A 17781-nucleotide genomic window follows, 5' to 3' on the forward strand; every position below is an offset into this window, starting at 1 on the left:
CAGCACTATCAGCATGTTACTTGCTGCTGCTATAGTGATAGAAAACCACAATACAGACGGTCAGACTATGAAAGGAATTTTATACACACTTTCCATCAGTGTTGGCTAAAGTAAGTGCTGCTCTCAAAGCATACATGTTATAGTTCTCCCTGTAAAGGCACCCTGGAACATTTAGGTCACATTTCACATTTACATTTGTAACACGGAAAGGTAACATTTAGCCTGAAATGGAGACGCTGCACATGGAGTGCTGCTCTAGAAGGGGAGGGGGAGGAAAAGACAAGATGCAGCCCTCAGCACTACACAACTGAGTTTTCTAAAGTCTAGAAGAAAGAATGTGAGTGCCAAATTAACCCTGTATAAACCAAGAGTAGCTAAACTGGCTACTATTTAAAATCTAGCCAATAACCAACGTTGGCTCGTCTGATTGCCTGAAGGTGTTTTATAAACACCAGCAATGATCAGTAAAATGGATGAATAAGCCTGAGCACACTTTAAAGCTGTTAACCTGTTTGTTTCTTGCTTAAGCTTGCCCAACTGCAAGCTGAGCTGCTCCTGAGTGTCAGGGGTCACAGAAGACGTGAGCATGCACACTCCAGATGTGATAACTGTTTCTTCGTCTCTTTTTTGCTGTGCTTGCTGGTAATCCTCATCTACTTCATCTGCATCTTTGTCAACTCCTTCAGTCTCTGATGCTGGTTCAAAGTGAGCTCGAAGTTCTGCACAGAGCAAAAGAGAATTGCAGAGGTCAAGCATTTCTTACATTTGCCACTTAAATATCATCTAGTCAGCAAGCTTTTTCCGAGTATAAATAAAATGCAGCTCTCCTTCCTAGTCCCATTTCAGAAAATACAGGTGCCTAGGGAGTTCCTTGATTTTAAGAAATGACAAACTAATAATGGGCTATTGTGTGGCAACCTTTCAAAAGAACAATTCGTGAGGATTTGTAGTTAATGTTTCTGTCCAGACTAATATTCACAAATACGTTGGTCTGTAAAGCACGTTTAACAAAAAAATTCAGTGTTCAGAAAAATCAGAACTTGTTTTATGAAAGAACTAGCAGCCATTTACAAGTTTTCGCCAAGCAGAGATTGAAGTACTACTGCAGTTCCAGCACACCAGCAGTACCCACCTTGGGGCACTCATTCCACAGGTTAGACATTTATTATTGCTTTGCTCACATCATATTTAACCATCCCACTTAGCAGTTTACTACTTTGCTTTTACTTACCTGGAATGAGAATAGTGACAGCAGCTTGAACAGCACGTCGTATTATATTATCCATAGCAAACATCCAATGAGGTCTGATTAAATGATTCCTTAGTACTTTGTTAACCTATAAGAAAAGTGTCAAATAAAACAGGGTAGTAGTTTGCCTTAAGCTATAAGCTTGAAATTTAGAACAAGGAGTTTGGGTAAATGTAGGATGACAATAAGTCCACTTGGATTAAGAGCTAGAACACATATTGGAACATAAAAGCAGCCCTGCTGGATCAGACCCAAAGCCCCTCCTAGTCCAGAATCCTGTTTCTCACAGTGGCCAGCCAGATGCCTAGGGGAAGCCCCCAAGCAGGACATGAGTGAAGCTGTAGCCAAGTATCCCGAAGGGATACAGCTTTTGTTTCCACTGTGATGTAGGCACAAAGAAAGCTGTTGCAAAGCAACACCTAAGATACTGTGTTGTACATCAACAATGCACAGATATTCGACTAAGTCATACTCAGAGCAGACCCCCTGAGGTATCACACTGTGCTTCAAGTTCTTTGCACAGAATTGTGCATTGTATGCTATCTTCCAAAGGCTTCCTAGAAAGCAAAAGGGGAGATCATTTCTACAATTCAGCAGAAGTGAATAAATGCATCTTCTCTGGTCGGCTGCTCCATATGATATTCTACAACTCCTTTGTCCTCTTCTGCCCTCCTCCCAATAGTATAATTTAGGGTTTTAAGTTTAAATAGCAGCAAAAGGTATTATTGGTAGTGGCTCCCTCCCCCCCCCACCCCCAGATATTACACTCGGATGAACATACTGCATCTTGAAATCCAAACAACACTAGATGAATCTGATTGATGGAAGTACTGTCAAAGTCAAGTTCAATTTTCAACTTGGATATAGTTGATGCCATAACTCTGTGTTCAGGAGAACGTATAAAATCTCTCAAAATCCCAATTATCTGCTTGATATGAGCAACTGAAAGATGCAGTTCTTCAGAACTCTGAAAAAAAGATGAATATGCAAAATGTTTAAAAAGGCACATCAGGAAATTCCACCAATGTATGTATGCATGTTTTCAACCTTGCTGCCACTATTCTGGAAGACTCCTTTTTACCAATTCACAGCAAGAGCAGCAGAGGGCAGCTTTCAATCAGGCACATAACAAGTAGTTTGATTCATGGTTTACATTAGCTCACGAGAGAGGAAACAGAACATGAGCTAAATTCAACACTGATGTAACCAAACTGCAGGACTGAATTTGTCCTACCAGAGAGCAGCTTTCTGCCATTCAGTCCTTAAGCAAAAATTCATATTACAATCTCTAATACCATGGGAAAGGGGGGGGGGTAAAACAAAAATTGGTTGCAGAGGTCAAGGCAACAAACAAGGTGGTCAACACACTTTAGGTGACCAGTTAAATAATAAGAAGCTCCATTTTACTACTTAAAGGTTGTGATGGATCCCTCTTTGCTTCTCCATGTTTGTAATCTCCACACAATTTTGTGGAAGAGGAAGTTAGGATGAACAGACTTGCCCCTGTCTCTTCCAGGGTTGTGCTTATAATCCAAGCCAGAGGCCAACAATCCACAGCAGGGATCCTGCTTTCCTCAGGCAGATTCCCCGAGTGATTTAGAACCCTCCATGAGGAGCACAGCAGCTCTTCACCCCAGACACCCTCCAGATCATGGATTAGGAAAGGTGGCAGAGCAATAATTTTTACCTCTTCCAAACAAGTGAATAGTCGTATTACCTGTGCTACACATTCTTTTAAATTGGAAGCTACTTGGTTTTGCTCTTCTTTGAGGATTTTATACAGAATTGCACGTCGTTCACTGTCCTTTCGTAGCAAGAAAAGACCGGAATCCCTTTCCTCAAGTGAAGGGGAAGCACTTCGCTCATCTGAAATGGAGCTGTCGTCGGGAACACTGGGCCAGAATGAGACAGCATTCACAAGAAACTATAAATGACAAAGTCCAGAAGAAAACAGCCCAGTTTTTAAAGCAACTTTCCGATTACTTAAAATGAATGGCTTTTATTTTGTGTGCTACAAAGATGCCCACCAAATCCCAAGTTTTATAGTAGCTGAGAGCACAGCTTTCTATGAAACGAGACACTAATTCAACATCTACAGTAAGAAGACAGATTGATCATAATGTGGACTGCATTCATTTGAAGATGCTGCAATTGCTGCTCTTTTTTGTCAGGGTCTCTTTTTCCAATTAGACTCTTATAATGAGTTTTACTTGCAGGGGCCTAAACAAACCCCATTCAATACTATACATTTTACTATAGATCTTGTAACGGAATTAGCTTTGAGCACATCATCCCACCTAAACTGTAAGGTCGGCTGGCATCCTCTGTGAACCTAACATGCCATTTTGTATTGGTCAGGTTTTACCTTAGTAAATGGGAGATAGGACTCTTTGTCTGAACCTCTGACACGGAGCGCTTTGCCTTATCAAATAGCATGTCATGTGGCATATCAGAGTCTGGTGAGACTGAGCCGTGTTCACTGCTGCTGCTGCCAGCCTGCTCCCCCTGGACTGGCAACGGGAGTGATGTGCTGCGGTTATAATCTGGAGCACAAGAAGAAAAGGGGAATGAATAAACAGGTCCTCCTATCTTTTAAGCAAATGAAACAAATGCAGTATAATTGAAATGCAGTTTTAAAAATTGACAAGGTGTGAAATGAAACTACCGGATGTGAAAAAGGTGTGTGTCTGCAAGCTGCAGAAATAAATTGTGATGATTGATGGAAAACCCTTCTGAAACAAACACTAGCGGTGGGTTTTTTTTACCTTTCTAGTGTAGTTCATCTAGGAATTGGGGTGGAAGGGACCTTGTTCTGAGTGATCTCCAAGCACTGGAAGAATTACTTGAGATCCAAGAGGCTGCTAGCTGATAAGGTGACATAACCTTGCTTTTACACCTCATCCACAACTGAAATTTGTGTAACATTACTCTCTTTGTGACTAGTTGTATAATTTATTTGCCCTCCTTTTTGGTTTACAACTTGAGATGCCTTACACACCTTAAACTGCTGGGTGCATGTCTACTGAAAATAGGATTCATTAAAATTTCTCCAAAAAGGATTTTCCAGTTTAAAAAAATGTCATTTTGGAGAGAGAAGAAACCCAGCCATGAATTTCTTCATCCTTTATTAAAATATAGTGCTCTAATTTCACCAAGTTTGTTATTTCTTGAATTTGTTATATTAACACTAGGATGAACCTGCCCCATAAATATTCTTTTCATAGCTTGCTGATTGCTTGACACATCCAACTGATTTCCTGGTATGTTCAGAACCCAAGATTAAAGAGAAGGGTGATGGTTAATATCTCTTTACATACAAATATTTTGACTGATAATTCCTTACCTGAAGGCTTGAACGCAATTCTGTTTTTCTTGCCCTTGTTCAACTGTTTCAAGAATGGGTCCTTAAGTAAGTCCGATGCTGTGACTCGTTTATTTGGATCAGGTTCAAAGCAGAGCAAAATAAAAGCTCTTGCCTCAGCAGATAGTGATTCAGGAATTTCAGGGTGAATTTTGAACATTCCAACCTGCAAGCAGAAAGGACACTCTGCATCACTTCAGCAAGGTGAATTACTTTAAAGTTGACTCATGCTAGGGCTCATCCACACTTAACTTTTGCCTCCTCTTTCCAGGCAGAGGTGCACACACTTTAATGCTCTGTGCCCGAGTGTGTATTTTTTCCCCCAAACTTCCCCCACAAAAACCTGCTCTTTAAAGCTGAATCGGAGCAAACGTCAATTTGGCCTTTTGCGACGAAAGCTCCAAACAAAAAAAAGGGGCATTCAGACACAAACCTTTGTTTGTGGGACATGGTAGGAGCCTGTGGAATGATTTCCTTGCTGAGGCATACAACTATCTTTCCTTGAGGGACTTTTAGAAGAGCAGCAAAACACACATATTCCCTCTAGTTCTAACTTGGCTGGTTGTGAAGCAGCTGTAGCTCCCGCCCGGCATCCTTTGCATGCAAGTTGTCTCAGATCTGCTATTGTACATAAATTAATAGATGCTGCTAAATAATCCATGTCAAGAAGTATTCTAGCAGTATGGTAATATGCGGAGGGGGCGGGAGGTGGGTTAGTACATACAACACTTACTTTGAACATAGCTGCCTGTGGTTCACCCAGTTCATGAAAGGGAGGCTTCCCTGTCGCCATTTCAATGGTAGTGCAGCCCAAAGACCAGATATCAGCTGGTGCACCATATCCTCGAGGTCCCTTATCAATAATCTCTGGTGCCATGTACTGCAAAGTGCCTAAAGTCATGAAAAAGAATAGGTACAAGTATTATTATTATTTTAAAAATCCCTGAACAGATCACACTTAATATTAATAATAAACCTTTATTGTCACTACACTACCTGTGTGCAGTGAGATTAAACGAGCCCCCCCCCCCAATACACTCAGTCTTGTTCACGCTCTGTGTGCTTGTCGGAAATCAATTACACCATTCCCCCCCCCCCATTCAGCAGCCCAACAGCCCACGGATAAAAACTGTTCTTTAACCTGCTGGTGCGGCTGACTATACTTCTTTGCAAAGTACCACACTTCCTTAGGTACTTGGCAAAAATGGCATTTCCCATACAGATGGGCTTAACAGATGGATTAAGTACCAGTGCCAATAACTCTCAGCTGTTACACTGCATTCTGTAACAAATTTTCTACATGACTGCCTTGGCTTATTAAATGGAAGACAATCCATTGAGTCCACTATAGCAAGAATGAAAATACTGTCTTAAGATCACGTTTTCCAAATTTTTGCACAGGCAAAGGTTTGACTGCATAAACAGTAGAAAGGTTACAACCATTTGCTGGATGGCTCACAGGATAATGTAGAGTACACGCAACTCCCCATTTGTGTACATTTGAGTTGCGTGAAACTACAATCAGGAATGGAACCCCCACATAAGCTGGGATTCCCCTGTACTAGTTTTTGCAGTTTCAATAACAAAGTTATGTAAATTGTTCCCCCTTAAATTAATGGAGAACTTTTTACAACATAACTATATCCAGCATCTACTCAGAAGTCCCTCTGGGTTCAACTGGGCTTAGGTACAAACTGCAGCCTTAGAATATTTATTATACGCATATCCTGTATTATATCATGTATAATATGGAGCTGTCAAAGATATCCCACAGACATTCCTGACCAGAAGCACACCTTCAGTAAAGCTACAGCATTTTGTATTCTCAGAAAAGTAGAAAGGAGAACTCTTGAATGCAAAGGAGAAAGTGAAGATTAAGAACAAGCTAAAAGCATTCTTGTATGTTGGGGTAATTTTAATCTGTTTTAGTATTTTAACTTTTGTATGTTTTTAAGTATAGTTGTGAATTTATCTTAATTTTACTTTTTACCTTTTGTAAACTGCTTTGAGCTTTTTTTGCAGTCAAGCAGTGTGTGTGTGTGTGTGTGTGTGTGTGTGTGTGTGTGTGAGAGAGAGAGAGAGAGAGAGAGAGAGAGAGAGATAAATAATGGAAAGTTTGAGAAATGTTATTGGGATGGATAATCGTAGACAGAAATTACTTTTTGGAGAGTTATTCATTATTAAATAATAAGTTGCTTATACTATTTACAGCTCTGTTCTTTGCTAGACTATCACTTTTGGGGATGAATGAAGCATTCTCTCTACCTCTCCAAAAACGTATTTGATTTGATTTCCCCATGTACACATTAAAATGCAGGCAATAAACGCATTGGTTTTGGACCAAGTTGCTCTCTCCAAGGGCTTTCTCCACAATGTTGATCACAGCTTTACTGACTTATTTTTGTATATAAGCAACAGAAAGAAAACATTGATCTGAAATCTGTAACCAAGAAAGACTTATTACTGAACTTTCCAAGTACAATACATTCTACTTATATAAGGAAGAGTCTGTACATATATACTCACTATGCAAACAATACCCATTACCCAAAAGACTTGAATACAGAATAATATTAATTAATGTAACAAGCAATAGTCATATATAATTACAAATAAAGCAAAAGCAATAGGCATTGCCATCTTATCTTGCTCAAATAAACTCTGCAGCTTTGCAACAACTGCATGTTTGGACATGAGGGTTGCTCGGTCACACTCCTCATCAGTGATAAAGATTCATGGAAGTGATAAGTAATATCTTAAAGGGGTGGGGAACTTTTTTTAGACTGAGGGCGACACTCTAGGAAACCTGGGGTCACATGCCAGTAGTTGGTAGAGCAAAGAACATAATTTTTATCCTCTTTTAGTACATATAAGAAAGCAGCCTTATTAAAGAAGAAAAAGGGAAGAAAAAATTGGTAATGTACTGTTTTAGTGTTTTGCATTCATTTTTCTTTATTGTAAGATGAAAACAATTCAGTGGAAAACAAAGCGAGAAGTGTTCTTGTTTTGTACTGGATAAATCATAGAATCATAGAGTTGGAAAAGACCACAAGGGCCATCGAGTCCAACCCCCTGCCAAGCAGGAAACACCATCAGAGCACTCCTGACATATGGTTGTCAAGCCTCTGCTTAAAGACCTCCAAAGTAGGAGACTCCACCACACTCCTTGGCAGCAAATTCCACTGTCAAACAGCTCTTACTGTCAGGAAGTTCTTCCTAATGTTTAGGTGGAATCTTCTTTCTTGGAGTTTGGATCCATTGCTCCGTGTCCGCTTCTCTGGAGCAGCAGAAAACAACCTTTCTCCCTCCTCTATATGACATCCTTTTATATATTTGAACATGGCTATCATATCACCCCTTAACCTCCTCTTCTCCAGGCTAAACATGCCCAGCTCCCTTAGCCGTTCCTCATAAGGCATCGTTTCCAGGCCTTTGACCATTTTGGTTGCCCTCCTCTGGACACGTTCCAGTTTGTCAGTGTCCTTCTTGAACTGTGGTGCCCAGAACTGGACACAGTACTCCAGGTGAGGTCTGACCAGAGCAGAATACAGTGGCACTATTACTTCCCTTGATCTAGATGCTATACTCCTATTGATGCAGCCCAGAACTGCATTGGCTTTTTTAGCTGCCGCGTCACACTGTTGGCTCATGATGCAATCCTAAACACACTTGCTTGAAAACAAGTCCAAAATATGGTTAGGATGAAACTGAGAGACTGAAGGCCCCCTTAGACTGGTGGTTTTTTGCTGCTGCAACATGTCACTGACACAGTAATAGCGCATTAGTGAGAAATTTATGCTAGCCTATCCACACATCATTTACAGGCACAAATGGTGCTGAAAAGTGCTGATTGTATATAATCACCCTGATAACCTCACCAGTGTAAATCATGACAAATCGCCTGGAGGAACTCTGAGTAATTACAGCAGGAGATGCCACAAAATCAGAAAATCTAATGTGGTTTTACAAAAACCAGAAAGGCTTTGAACCTACAGGAAGACCAAAGCGAGCTGATGTGCAATCCCATTTGAACTCCCCCAAAGCAATCTGTCTCTGCAATCTTGTTTGCAGCACTGGCAGACTGCACAGACAACACGATAATCTGGGCAAGCATTACCTCAGATAGTTCCTGTGGGCTATGCACTTTGTACTATCTATATCAGCTAATTAAGGTTTTATAACATTTAACCATTGTATTTACTGTTACTGTGCAGGCAAATCTTCACAGCAGAACTGGGTGGAGGCAGGGAAGCAGCCTCTAACTATGAGCACAAAAGCTGCATTCAGATGTGGATTTCACACTGTTAGTTTTACCAGTTATAGTGCTAGTGCTTCTGTTCCATTTCTAGCTTTCCTTTCACACTAACACCTTTTTATGTTATAGACCTGTGGCTTTTTGAGCAATACATATTATTCTCATGCAAAACTTTAAATGGTGGAAAAGAAATACATGCCACGATGCGGTCCCCAATTTTGCCAATAACTCAATTTTCCGAGTTAGTGTGGTTGCAAATGGATTATTTTTTCTGGAAATAACTGACATGGTAAGGAGTACGGAAGTTCCACTAGATTTCCAGAAGTGACTTGTACATTGTGTGAGAGCTCACATAAAAAGCGAAATGAACACACGTGTAAGGAAACGTCGTGAAGGTGGAATAAAATGCCATCTGAGTATAGCCTAATTCTAACCACAGAAGATTATTAAAAAAGAAAAAGTTGTTTCTGTTCTTACCTGTAAATGTCTCTGTACATGGATTCACTCCTGCAAGGCGCTTGGAGGTCCCAAAATCAGAAATCTTTACTACGCCACTGTATGTGTTCACTAAAACATTGTCTCCCTTAAATAAACAAAGAGTAAGCAAATTATCAGAACCTTTGGTTATCGGGGATTTTATGAAACCTTTCTAAAAGAGCAACTAGTGGGAACTTAAACCCTGCATTTCTGTAACATACAATTAAAAATGTAAGGAAGCATGCATATGCTCACTTTTATGTCTCTGTGGACAATCTGGTTCTCATGGAGATACTTCAGGCCCTCTAGGATTTGCTTGGTGTAAAACTTAATTGTGGGTTCTTTCATTGGTCCCCATTTTGATCTTAGTAATGCAGAAAGACTTCCTGGGTTTAGGCAGAAAATACAGGATAAAAAATGATTCTGTCCAGGGTATCAAGGCCTGTAATCATTGAATCATCAGTACAGTACATAAGTAAAATCCCATGCAGAGTTACCTGGGATTGAACACGCACACTTCCTGTATTGGACAATATGTGACTAGCTGCAGAGTAAACATGCAGAGAATTGAGTCACACACTTTGTTAACTCTGAGCCAAACTCCTATGCCCCATTATACACAGACCTAAAAGAGCAAATACTGTGCACTTACACAGCGTATGGCATATATCTAATGAGATAATTCTAGAAACTAGAGACAGAGTAATCTCAAATCTGTCAGCATTCTGAGGCTAGGTTTGAAGTCACAGTAAACCACAGTTAATGATTTACCATGAACGAACAGGTGGGGTCCTGTTTCCCTCTTCCACTAGCAAAGAGTGGAATCAACAAACCACAACCCCTGGCTTAGCTGAACTGGAGGTCATGGTTTGCGTCACTTGACACAAACCATGAAGTCAAAGCTTGTTCTTTGCTTCCCAGTTGTGGTTTGTTTGAGTGAAAATGCTACGCCAGAGATTGTTATTCACACCAGGGGAGCAGTGAATCACGAGTGATTGCAAGGTTCATGGGTAAACTAACTATGGCTTACCATCGCATGTGAAGTGGGCCTGAATGTTTTAGCATTAGCTCTGTCAGTCTATTAAGGGATCCATTCTAGCAGGCCCTCTAAGACTGCAGGAAATTTACTGAAGCCTTTGCTTGGGAACAAAGGAACCTGCCTTATACAGAGTTAGACCATTGTTCCCTCTAGCTTAGAATTCTCCACATTGACTAGTTGCAGCTCTCTATGCAAAGCCTTTCCCTACCCTGTATTGAGATGACAGGGCTCAAACCTATGCATGCAAAGTATAAGCTATGAGCTTTCCCCTGGGTCCATGTTCCCAAAAAAAGACACCTCGTAAACACTGTAAAACTCATTCATTCTTACATCAGGAATATGAATATGGGAAGCAACCACAAGGAACCAAGATCAGGTCAAAAGGGCAAAAAACAGAATCATTGATAAAACCCTTCAAAAATGTTTTTTAGTGTATGTTCTGTTTGAGCTGAAATTCAAGGCCTTCCAGTGAAAATTCTTGACACATCATCTTTTTCCACTGGTGCATATCTCTACCAAAGGAACTCCCGAAGGACCATCTTGCCCCGAGGGGAGTGAGAAGCAGCAGTAAAACAAACAAGTGGTTTCTTCCCTCCCTTTATAGCTTTTTAAAAATAAAAATAAGTGCTTATTGTTATAATAATCTCATGTAAACCACTTCCAGCTTTTCCTGAAAAGCTGTACTGTATATAAATACCCTTAAATAAGTGAAATAAATAACCTCTCCCCACTGCAGTGAGAAACTATCCAATTAGGTGGGCCTTATTAGAATGCTGTATGTTCCCAACCATCTGATGTGACCTTATCTTTTTTTCTTTCTCTGTATGCTGGTTAAGAATACAATCCTCTCTCATTTCACCTGTATCTGTCCCCCTACCACTGGAATGCCCTCCCACCTGAGACAGCCAGGTCTCTTCTGTTATATTCAGGAGTGTCCTTAAAGATAAATCTGTTGACTTCAGCGTCTCCTTTATTCTTCCTTTCTCTCTCCCTTAAGTGCTTTTTTTTTTTTTAATGGTAGAATGCTGAATGGTTTTTGGTGCTTTATAAATAATTGTGATAGAAAGAAAAGAGAGAAGAGTTTCTGAACCTAACAGTTCTCTCCAGGAATCAGTGTGAGGCCTGTGTTTGTAACTAATTGCAGTCAACGTAAAAATGCTATTTATGTGAGACTAAATTGCACCAGAATTTGAATATACAGCCTTGATTCAGGAAGAAATATGTATATGGATTGGGTTCATGCTGATTTAATTATAGACAGTCTAAAATATTCTACAGAGGTTTGAGATATGAATCATTCTACTCTGTATGTTATGTTTTACTCTGATTTATGGGTTCGCATATTACAGGGATGGCTCAGTCAATAGAGCATGAGTCTCTTTATGACAAGGTTGTGGGTTTGAGCCCACATTGGGCAAAATATCCATCCATTGCAGGGGGTTAGACTAGATTAGCCTTGTGGTCCTTTCTAACTCTACAATTCTTTTCTTCTAAACCTTGGGTTCGTGTGAACGTGTGAGCTGCTGGAGAATAGCTCACAGCCATTTTACTCCTCCTTGGTCCTTTCTGTTGCCACACCAAGCTTAGCTAAGGTTTGGTTTAGTGTATTCTAAAGCCAAGGTTTGGCTTAGCATGGTGTCTGAACCAGATCATAGTAAGGTGTCATATATGAGGTGAAAATAGTAAGATACAAACCTCCAGGCACCTGTTCCATGAAGATTTTAATATATCCATCTTCAGAAACAGAACCAAGATACTGGACAATATTTCGGTGCTTCAAATACTTGTGGAGGGCTATTTCTTCATGCAGTGGCTGAGAATATCTGTCAATGAAGAACAACTGAAGCCTTATAAAAATCAGAAAAAAACACACTAACCTAAAATTTCCATGCCACCCACATAAAGATTGAACATATAAATTGGTAGGTCGAAGGTCCACAGAAAGGATGGAATAACAATGTAAGATAATTAAAAAGCCCCAATATGGTCAAAATCACCTCAACAAACATATACCATGCAGTGAAAATATATCCTCAGCCAGAGCTGGTAGGCAGAAAGCTACAGCAGCATTGTTTGCATCTACTGTCTTGAGAGACAATAGAGTGTGCCTCTGGGGGTAAAGTCAAACCTCTGCATTTGCAGCACTGAAGTGACCTCCCCAGGGCACAAGTCTGAGCAGTGTGTATGGAGGTCCTGGGATGCCTAGACAACTAGACACGCGCCCCTCAGCCTTGCTGATGTGATCCAAAGGTCCTGGGGACTCCACTCTGGAATTGGGTAGGGTTTACTCCTTAGCCTTTTCTTCGCCCCAAAATATCCCGCAAGTCAGCGGAGATTTAGGATCAGAGATATCCTTCTCCTAAATGGGCTACCTTCCCAGGTTGAGAAGCCCCATTTGCCCCTCACTTCCCTCTACAGAACATGCAGAAACCGCCTTCTTGACCGCTATTGGTCTTGTTGGCAGTGGCGTAGCGTGGAGGGTGCAGGGGGGGCCGGCCGCACCGGGCGCAACATCTGGGGGGGCGCTCGCACTTGCAGCTCTCTGCCCCTAGGGCAGAGGGGGCGCAAATTACTTGCCTTGCCCCGGGTGCTGACAACCCACTCTACGCCACTGCTTGTTGGCTCAATCAACCACAGCCTGTCTTCACATGCAGGGTAAATCCCTAACTCACCAAGGGTTTGAGACCCATTGGCTACTGTTCACCTGGTTTAGCCGGCCATTCCTGGGGTGTGGCCACTGTCGCATACAGACTGCTTCTAGGAGTCTCCGGTGAGAGCTGAGAGCATGGTGGGGCCAAAGGTGGATAAATAACCGCAGAAGAAGCATGTGTCCCCCAGCAGAACTACTACGCCTCCCCTAACACCCCCAGCATGCTTCTCTGTCTGTGAATGACTTATATATTGAATAATGAATGATGTAAGACCAAATTAGGCAAAGCACACTTCATACTTATATCTGAACTTTAAAAGGTTACTCCTCCCCAGGACTAAAATGAATAACCCACCCCCCATATTTAGTGTGTAAGAATAAAATATCAAGACTCACCTGCTGTCTCTCTCTGGTATTTCCTTGATGGCTATTCGGACCTGATTGCTAAGATCTCTTCCAGCATAAACTATCCCGTAGGTTCCTTTGCCCAACACTACTCTGTCTCCATTCTCATCATAGTCATACTCATACTGAAAGCAGAAAGAAACAGAATTCAGCTCTCAGACACAAAAAACACAATATCAAAACCACCAAACAGATTTTAACGTTTGCCATTAGCAATGTATTGCCCTAAAGATCAGCAGCTCTAGTAGAAATTAAAGAGCAAGCATTTCTTATAATGTTTGCAGGCAACTGTGGTGGGAAATGAACCCACAAAGACTACTTTTGTCTTATAGAAGAACTGCAATGTTCTAATTAACAGGCCCTGGTTTTTAAAAAATTAATTCTTTAAACATTATATAAGCAGCTGCCCATAATAAGAATGTGCAACATAAGAGGAATACCTCACAAGTAAAAGATTATTTAATAAAGGGATGTGTCTTTTAAAATCTGAGTGAAGAATACATAATGGAAACAAACAGCATAAAATGGAAGATAATGTCAATGGGGGCAGGTGGGCAGGTACTGTAAACCAGACTCCTACAAGTATGTACAAATCCTCTGTCAGTAAGTCCTTGAAATTCTTCCACAGTTCATTTTGAAAGTGATTGCCAAGCTCCCTGTTTCCACACAGAGTCCTCCAGGGAGGTATTTGTACACCCTAACATGACCTGCCCACTAACTTAGTTCAACCTTTCAAACAGTTTCATTTTTCATGCTTCAGCAGTTCACAGTTCATCGTCCTGTGCTGTTATGTGATATGTGCTATTACCCAAAATGACACAACCAGAACCTGTCAATGTTTTTTTTTAGCACACCCATATTTCACAGCTACGAAACAGTATTCAACTGATAGCGGTAGCTTGAGGACAGCAACCAGATTTACAAAACGTTAGCCTGAATATCACTGATAGCACATTTCTGACAGAGCAGTTGTTTACCCAGAACAGGTCCTACTGTGTTCACTCTGGCTTACTCTTAGATAAGCATGAATAGGAACACAGGCTTTGCATGCACAAAATATCTGAAGATAAACATTTCAGTGCAATGGGCAATTCCACAATCTATTCTAATGACTTCATTTTAAAGCAAATTCAAATTGAGAAGCCGGAGGGAGGCAGAAAGAAATAAGAATTGTATGCCCTTGAATACAAATGTTACTTTTGAACAAAGGAGGAGAATTCACTGGTTTTCTAAATGATGTGCACACTGATGTCAAAGAGCTGTTCAAATTAGAGGATTTTCATTGACATCTGCCTCTAAAGTACAGACATGTAGATATATCAGCTAATTCCCACTTAGTCCAGAGAAACCCAAAACATAGCCTTGGCTTCTCTGATATTTGCTAACTAATGTCTCCTTTTAGGCTGCAGATATATTGGAATGCTACCTAGAAGCATCCTATATTACTCAACTCTCAAGTAATACTTGCTCCAAAGCACTGAGGCATTTCAAACTTTATGCTTTTGTTGTTTTTCTTGAACCTTTCAAATAAATGTATGTTATCCCCTTGAGCATGCAAGTTGTGGGTTAATAAACATTAAAAACAAACAAACCCAACCCACTCGTAATGTGGGAATAATGGGAACAAAGTTTCATGGCATGTCTGGTTGAACTGATGTTTCTCTGTGACAATCTTCTTCCTTATTTTATCCACTAGACTTACATGGAAAACAATAACTACTGTAGAGTTGCGAAATATGCCTCACTTGTAATGCAACTTTTGATCCCTTTGTAACTAAAATTTACAAGGACTGGATTTGGGACATTATACATGGAAAGCTGACAACTCTACCACTAATGTGTCCCCTCTTGTTGCTATTTATGAATTTAGTGCCCTACACTGTTTTCAGATTGATCTGTCATATCATTCATGACAAAGCTCTCACATAAGGGTGTTTCTGTCTTTTTTCAGGTACCAATGCATTGTCAAATGGACTGTGGGGATAGAATAATTAAATGCTATTAGTTCAGTACACAATTATCCCTTGTCATGTATGAAAATTGTAATTGTACAAACAAGCAGTGGGGAAAAGTACTTTTCGAATCCTTAATTCCAGTAAGCAATTGCGAAAATCAGAGATTCCTATAACTGCCATACTTTTTGGATGAAAAGCTTTGTGTGCAACTCTCGAACTATGTTAATAATGTGATTTTCAATACATTTCAAGCTCCATTCCACAAAACTCCAACATGTTTCTTTCAAAATATTTTGCCCTGCTCAGACGAGTTCTGAGTAGCAATAAGAAATACATAATATGTAAAAATATCAAGTATGTCAAACATTATTATAGACGAAAGATATTTCCTTCTGTATCTGATGCTCAGATATTGGATTCTAATACTACATACCTGGGAAAGTGGATTATTATTCGGATAATAGGTTTAATAGCATCCAAAAAGGTCGCATTATGCAGGTGTTTTTTAAACAACAGGTAGATGAATAGGCTAGGGCTACGCAAACAAGAAAACATTCTCTACAAAAACCTACAGTTTATTTGCTGAGTTTCACTTATCCATAAATAAAAATGTTTTCACATGATGCTCTCTTCCTGAATTTTCCATATTTGCTTAATTTATACAATTGTAGTATACACTTCCATGCCATATTTACATCATTTAAGAAACATTTGCAGGGGCATGCTAAAACTCGGTGAGCACAGAATTCTGATAAACTCTCACTTATCACATGACTGCTTCCGCCTGCTGCAGTTATGGCAGATTGCCATCAGCTTAAGTGGCTGCCATGCTCAAAAGGGTCACGCAAAGAGCTCCTGAGATGTGACCCTCAGCTGTCACCACTTCCTTAATAGTTGACAGGACATTTTCAGAGTCAGAAAAGGACAGTTGGCCACCGAGCTGTCTTTCCCATAGGGCTTAGTGGTTCACTGTGCCAGGGCGCTGGCCTCACAGACATGCCCCAGTGAGTGGGGGGAGCTGCACGGCTTTGCTGGCGGCCTCCCCTTTCCCCGTACCCACCAGCTGTGCCTCACCAACCATATGGCTGGCGGGCGTGCAGCTTGCCTCCCAGGTCTCCGCGGAAGGAGAGCGATCCCTGCAGCGGCTTAGGATGGAAGCTGCGCCCCGCCAACTGTATGGCTGACTGGCATGCAGTCTCTCTCTTTTTCGCCTGCTGCCCTGCAGCCTTTGCGACCCAAGTTTTGGGTCCTTTTTAGGTTCAGAATGTCACTGCTTTACACCCACCCACACCCCACAATATTTGAAAATGTCAGCTTTGTACTTAAACACAAATTGGCCAGGAACTTCATTTTCTGTGTCTTTATTAATTTATTTGGTCACACGTTGCTGTTATTAGGCAGTGTGTGAGCGCAGGGTTTACACTAATGGTAGATTGTGCCCAGATTGATAAAAGTTCTGTAACGTTAGGCAGATCCTTTATGTGCCCTTGTGTTCTTCCAACCAATAAATGTTGGCAGTTATGAGCATGTGCATGCAGACAGCACTTCAGCATGTTATTGTTTCTATTTAATGCCTAGTATTCCAGAATTCTAACCTTGTGGGAGTACAGTAGATTAGAAAACCGACTACTTGCCTGCCTGAGTGAGGGCAAACCTGGTTATTTTGTCTGCAGCTAACGATAGCTGTCACAGGCAGTACTTCAACTCAGGACCATTGTCTCTACCTGCCATATCTCTTGCCTGAACTGAGCTCGCAAACTGACAGCTTGCGCTGATGGGAGGGAAGCGGTGCAAAACAGAACCAACCAATCTTCATCCCTTCCATGCAGAAACTAGGACGATGCTTCGACACATGCCACACAAATGAAAGTATTGAATACCCATCTGGCTCTTTCCCAAAAATTGGGGGGGGGGCAGTAGAAGAAGAAGAAGCAGGTTTCCGAGTATGTTACTCTGGAATACTAGCTGAATAATGACAACATTATGTGGCGGCATGCCAAAAATCTGAAAGAACCAGCAACTATACCAATATAAATGGTAAATGTGGAAAGCTTCTTACTGCCCTATTGAACAATGATTTAGCTGCAAAGTTTTAGTTGTGCTGTTCCTACTTTTTAAAAAGGTAGGTACTATTTCTTAAGATATTAATAAATTAAATTAATTAGAATAGGAATATGGAAAGCAAATTCCTCTCCCATCCAAACAAAGATTTCTGTTTCTCCCCAGTCAACATTACTTACTTCCAATGTGTCTCCATCACTCTCTCCTTCCAGTTCCAGAGTACTTCCTACAACATCTGTTAAGATCTCTTTAACCAGACTACAAAATCTGTAAGCAATGTACACCGCACAATTAAAGGCATAACAGTATCTTGCTTTTCTGCTCAAATG

General features: G+C 40.8%; 1 protein-coding gene and 1 long non-coding RNA gene across 3 annotated transcripts in view; one reads left to right on the forward strand and one right to left on the reverse strand.

Annotated features, from left to right (window-relative positions):
• The window catches only part of MAP3K15 (mitogen-activated protein kinase kinase kinase 15), a 67379-nt gene that overhangs the window by 1469 nt on the left and 48129 nt on the right, over positions 1-17781 (reverse strand). For both annotated transcript variants that reach the window (XM_081199403.1, XM_081199402.1), the window contains 12 exons: positions 17632-17719; positions 13428-13561; positions 12077-12204; positions 9598-9728; positions 9343-9448; positions 5344-5501; positions 4593-4776; positions 3615-3792; positions 2967-3141; positions 2031-2216; positions 1232-1337; positions 509-719 (listed from right to left, as the gene is read on the reverse strand). In XM_081199403.1, the coding sequence (XP_081055529.1) occupies positions 509-719; positions 1232-1337; positions 2031-2216; positions 2967-3141; positions 3615-3792; positions 4593-4776; positions 5344-5501; positions 9343-9448; positions 9598-9728; positions 12077-12204; positions 13428-13561; positions 17632-17719 (1785 nt within the window). The remainder of the gene's footprint in view (positions 1-508; positions 720-1231; positions 1338-2030; positions 2217-2966; positions 3142-3614; positions 3793-4592; positions 4777-5343; positions 5502-9342; positions 9449-9597; positions 9729-12076; positions 12205-13427; positions 13562-17631; positions 17720-17781) is intronic.
• On the forward strand, positions 5510-6809 carry LOC308589918. The gene is made up of 2 exons (XR_014009552.1): positions 5510-6297; positions 6385-6809. It is a non-coding gene; the product is annotated as an uncharacterized lncRNA (long non-coding RNA).

The sequence above is a fragment of the Podarcis bocagei genome (assembly GCF_964188305.1).
Source record: "Podarcis bocagei genome assembly, chromosome: 6".
NCBI classification, from domain to species: Eukaryota; Metazoa; Chordata; class Lepidosauria; order Squamata; family Lacertidae; genus Podarcis; species Podarcis bocagei.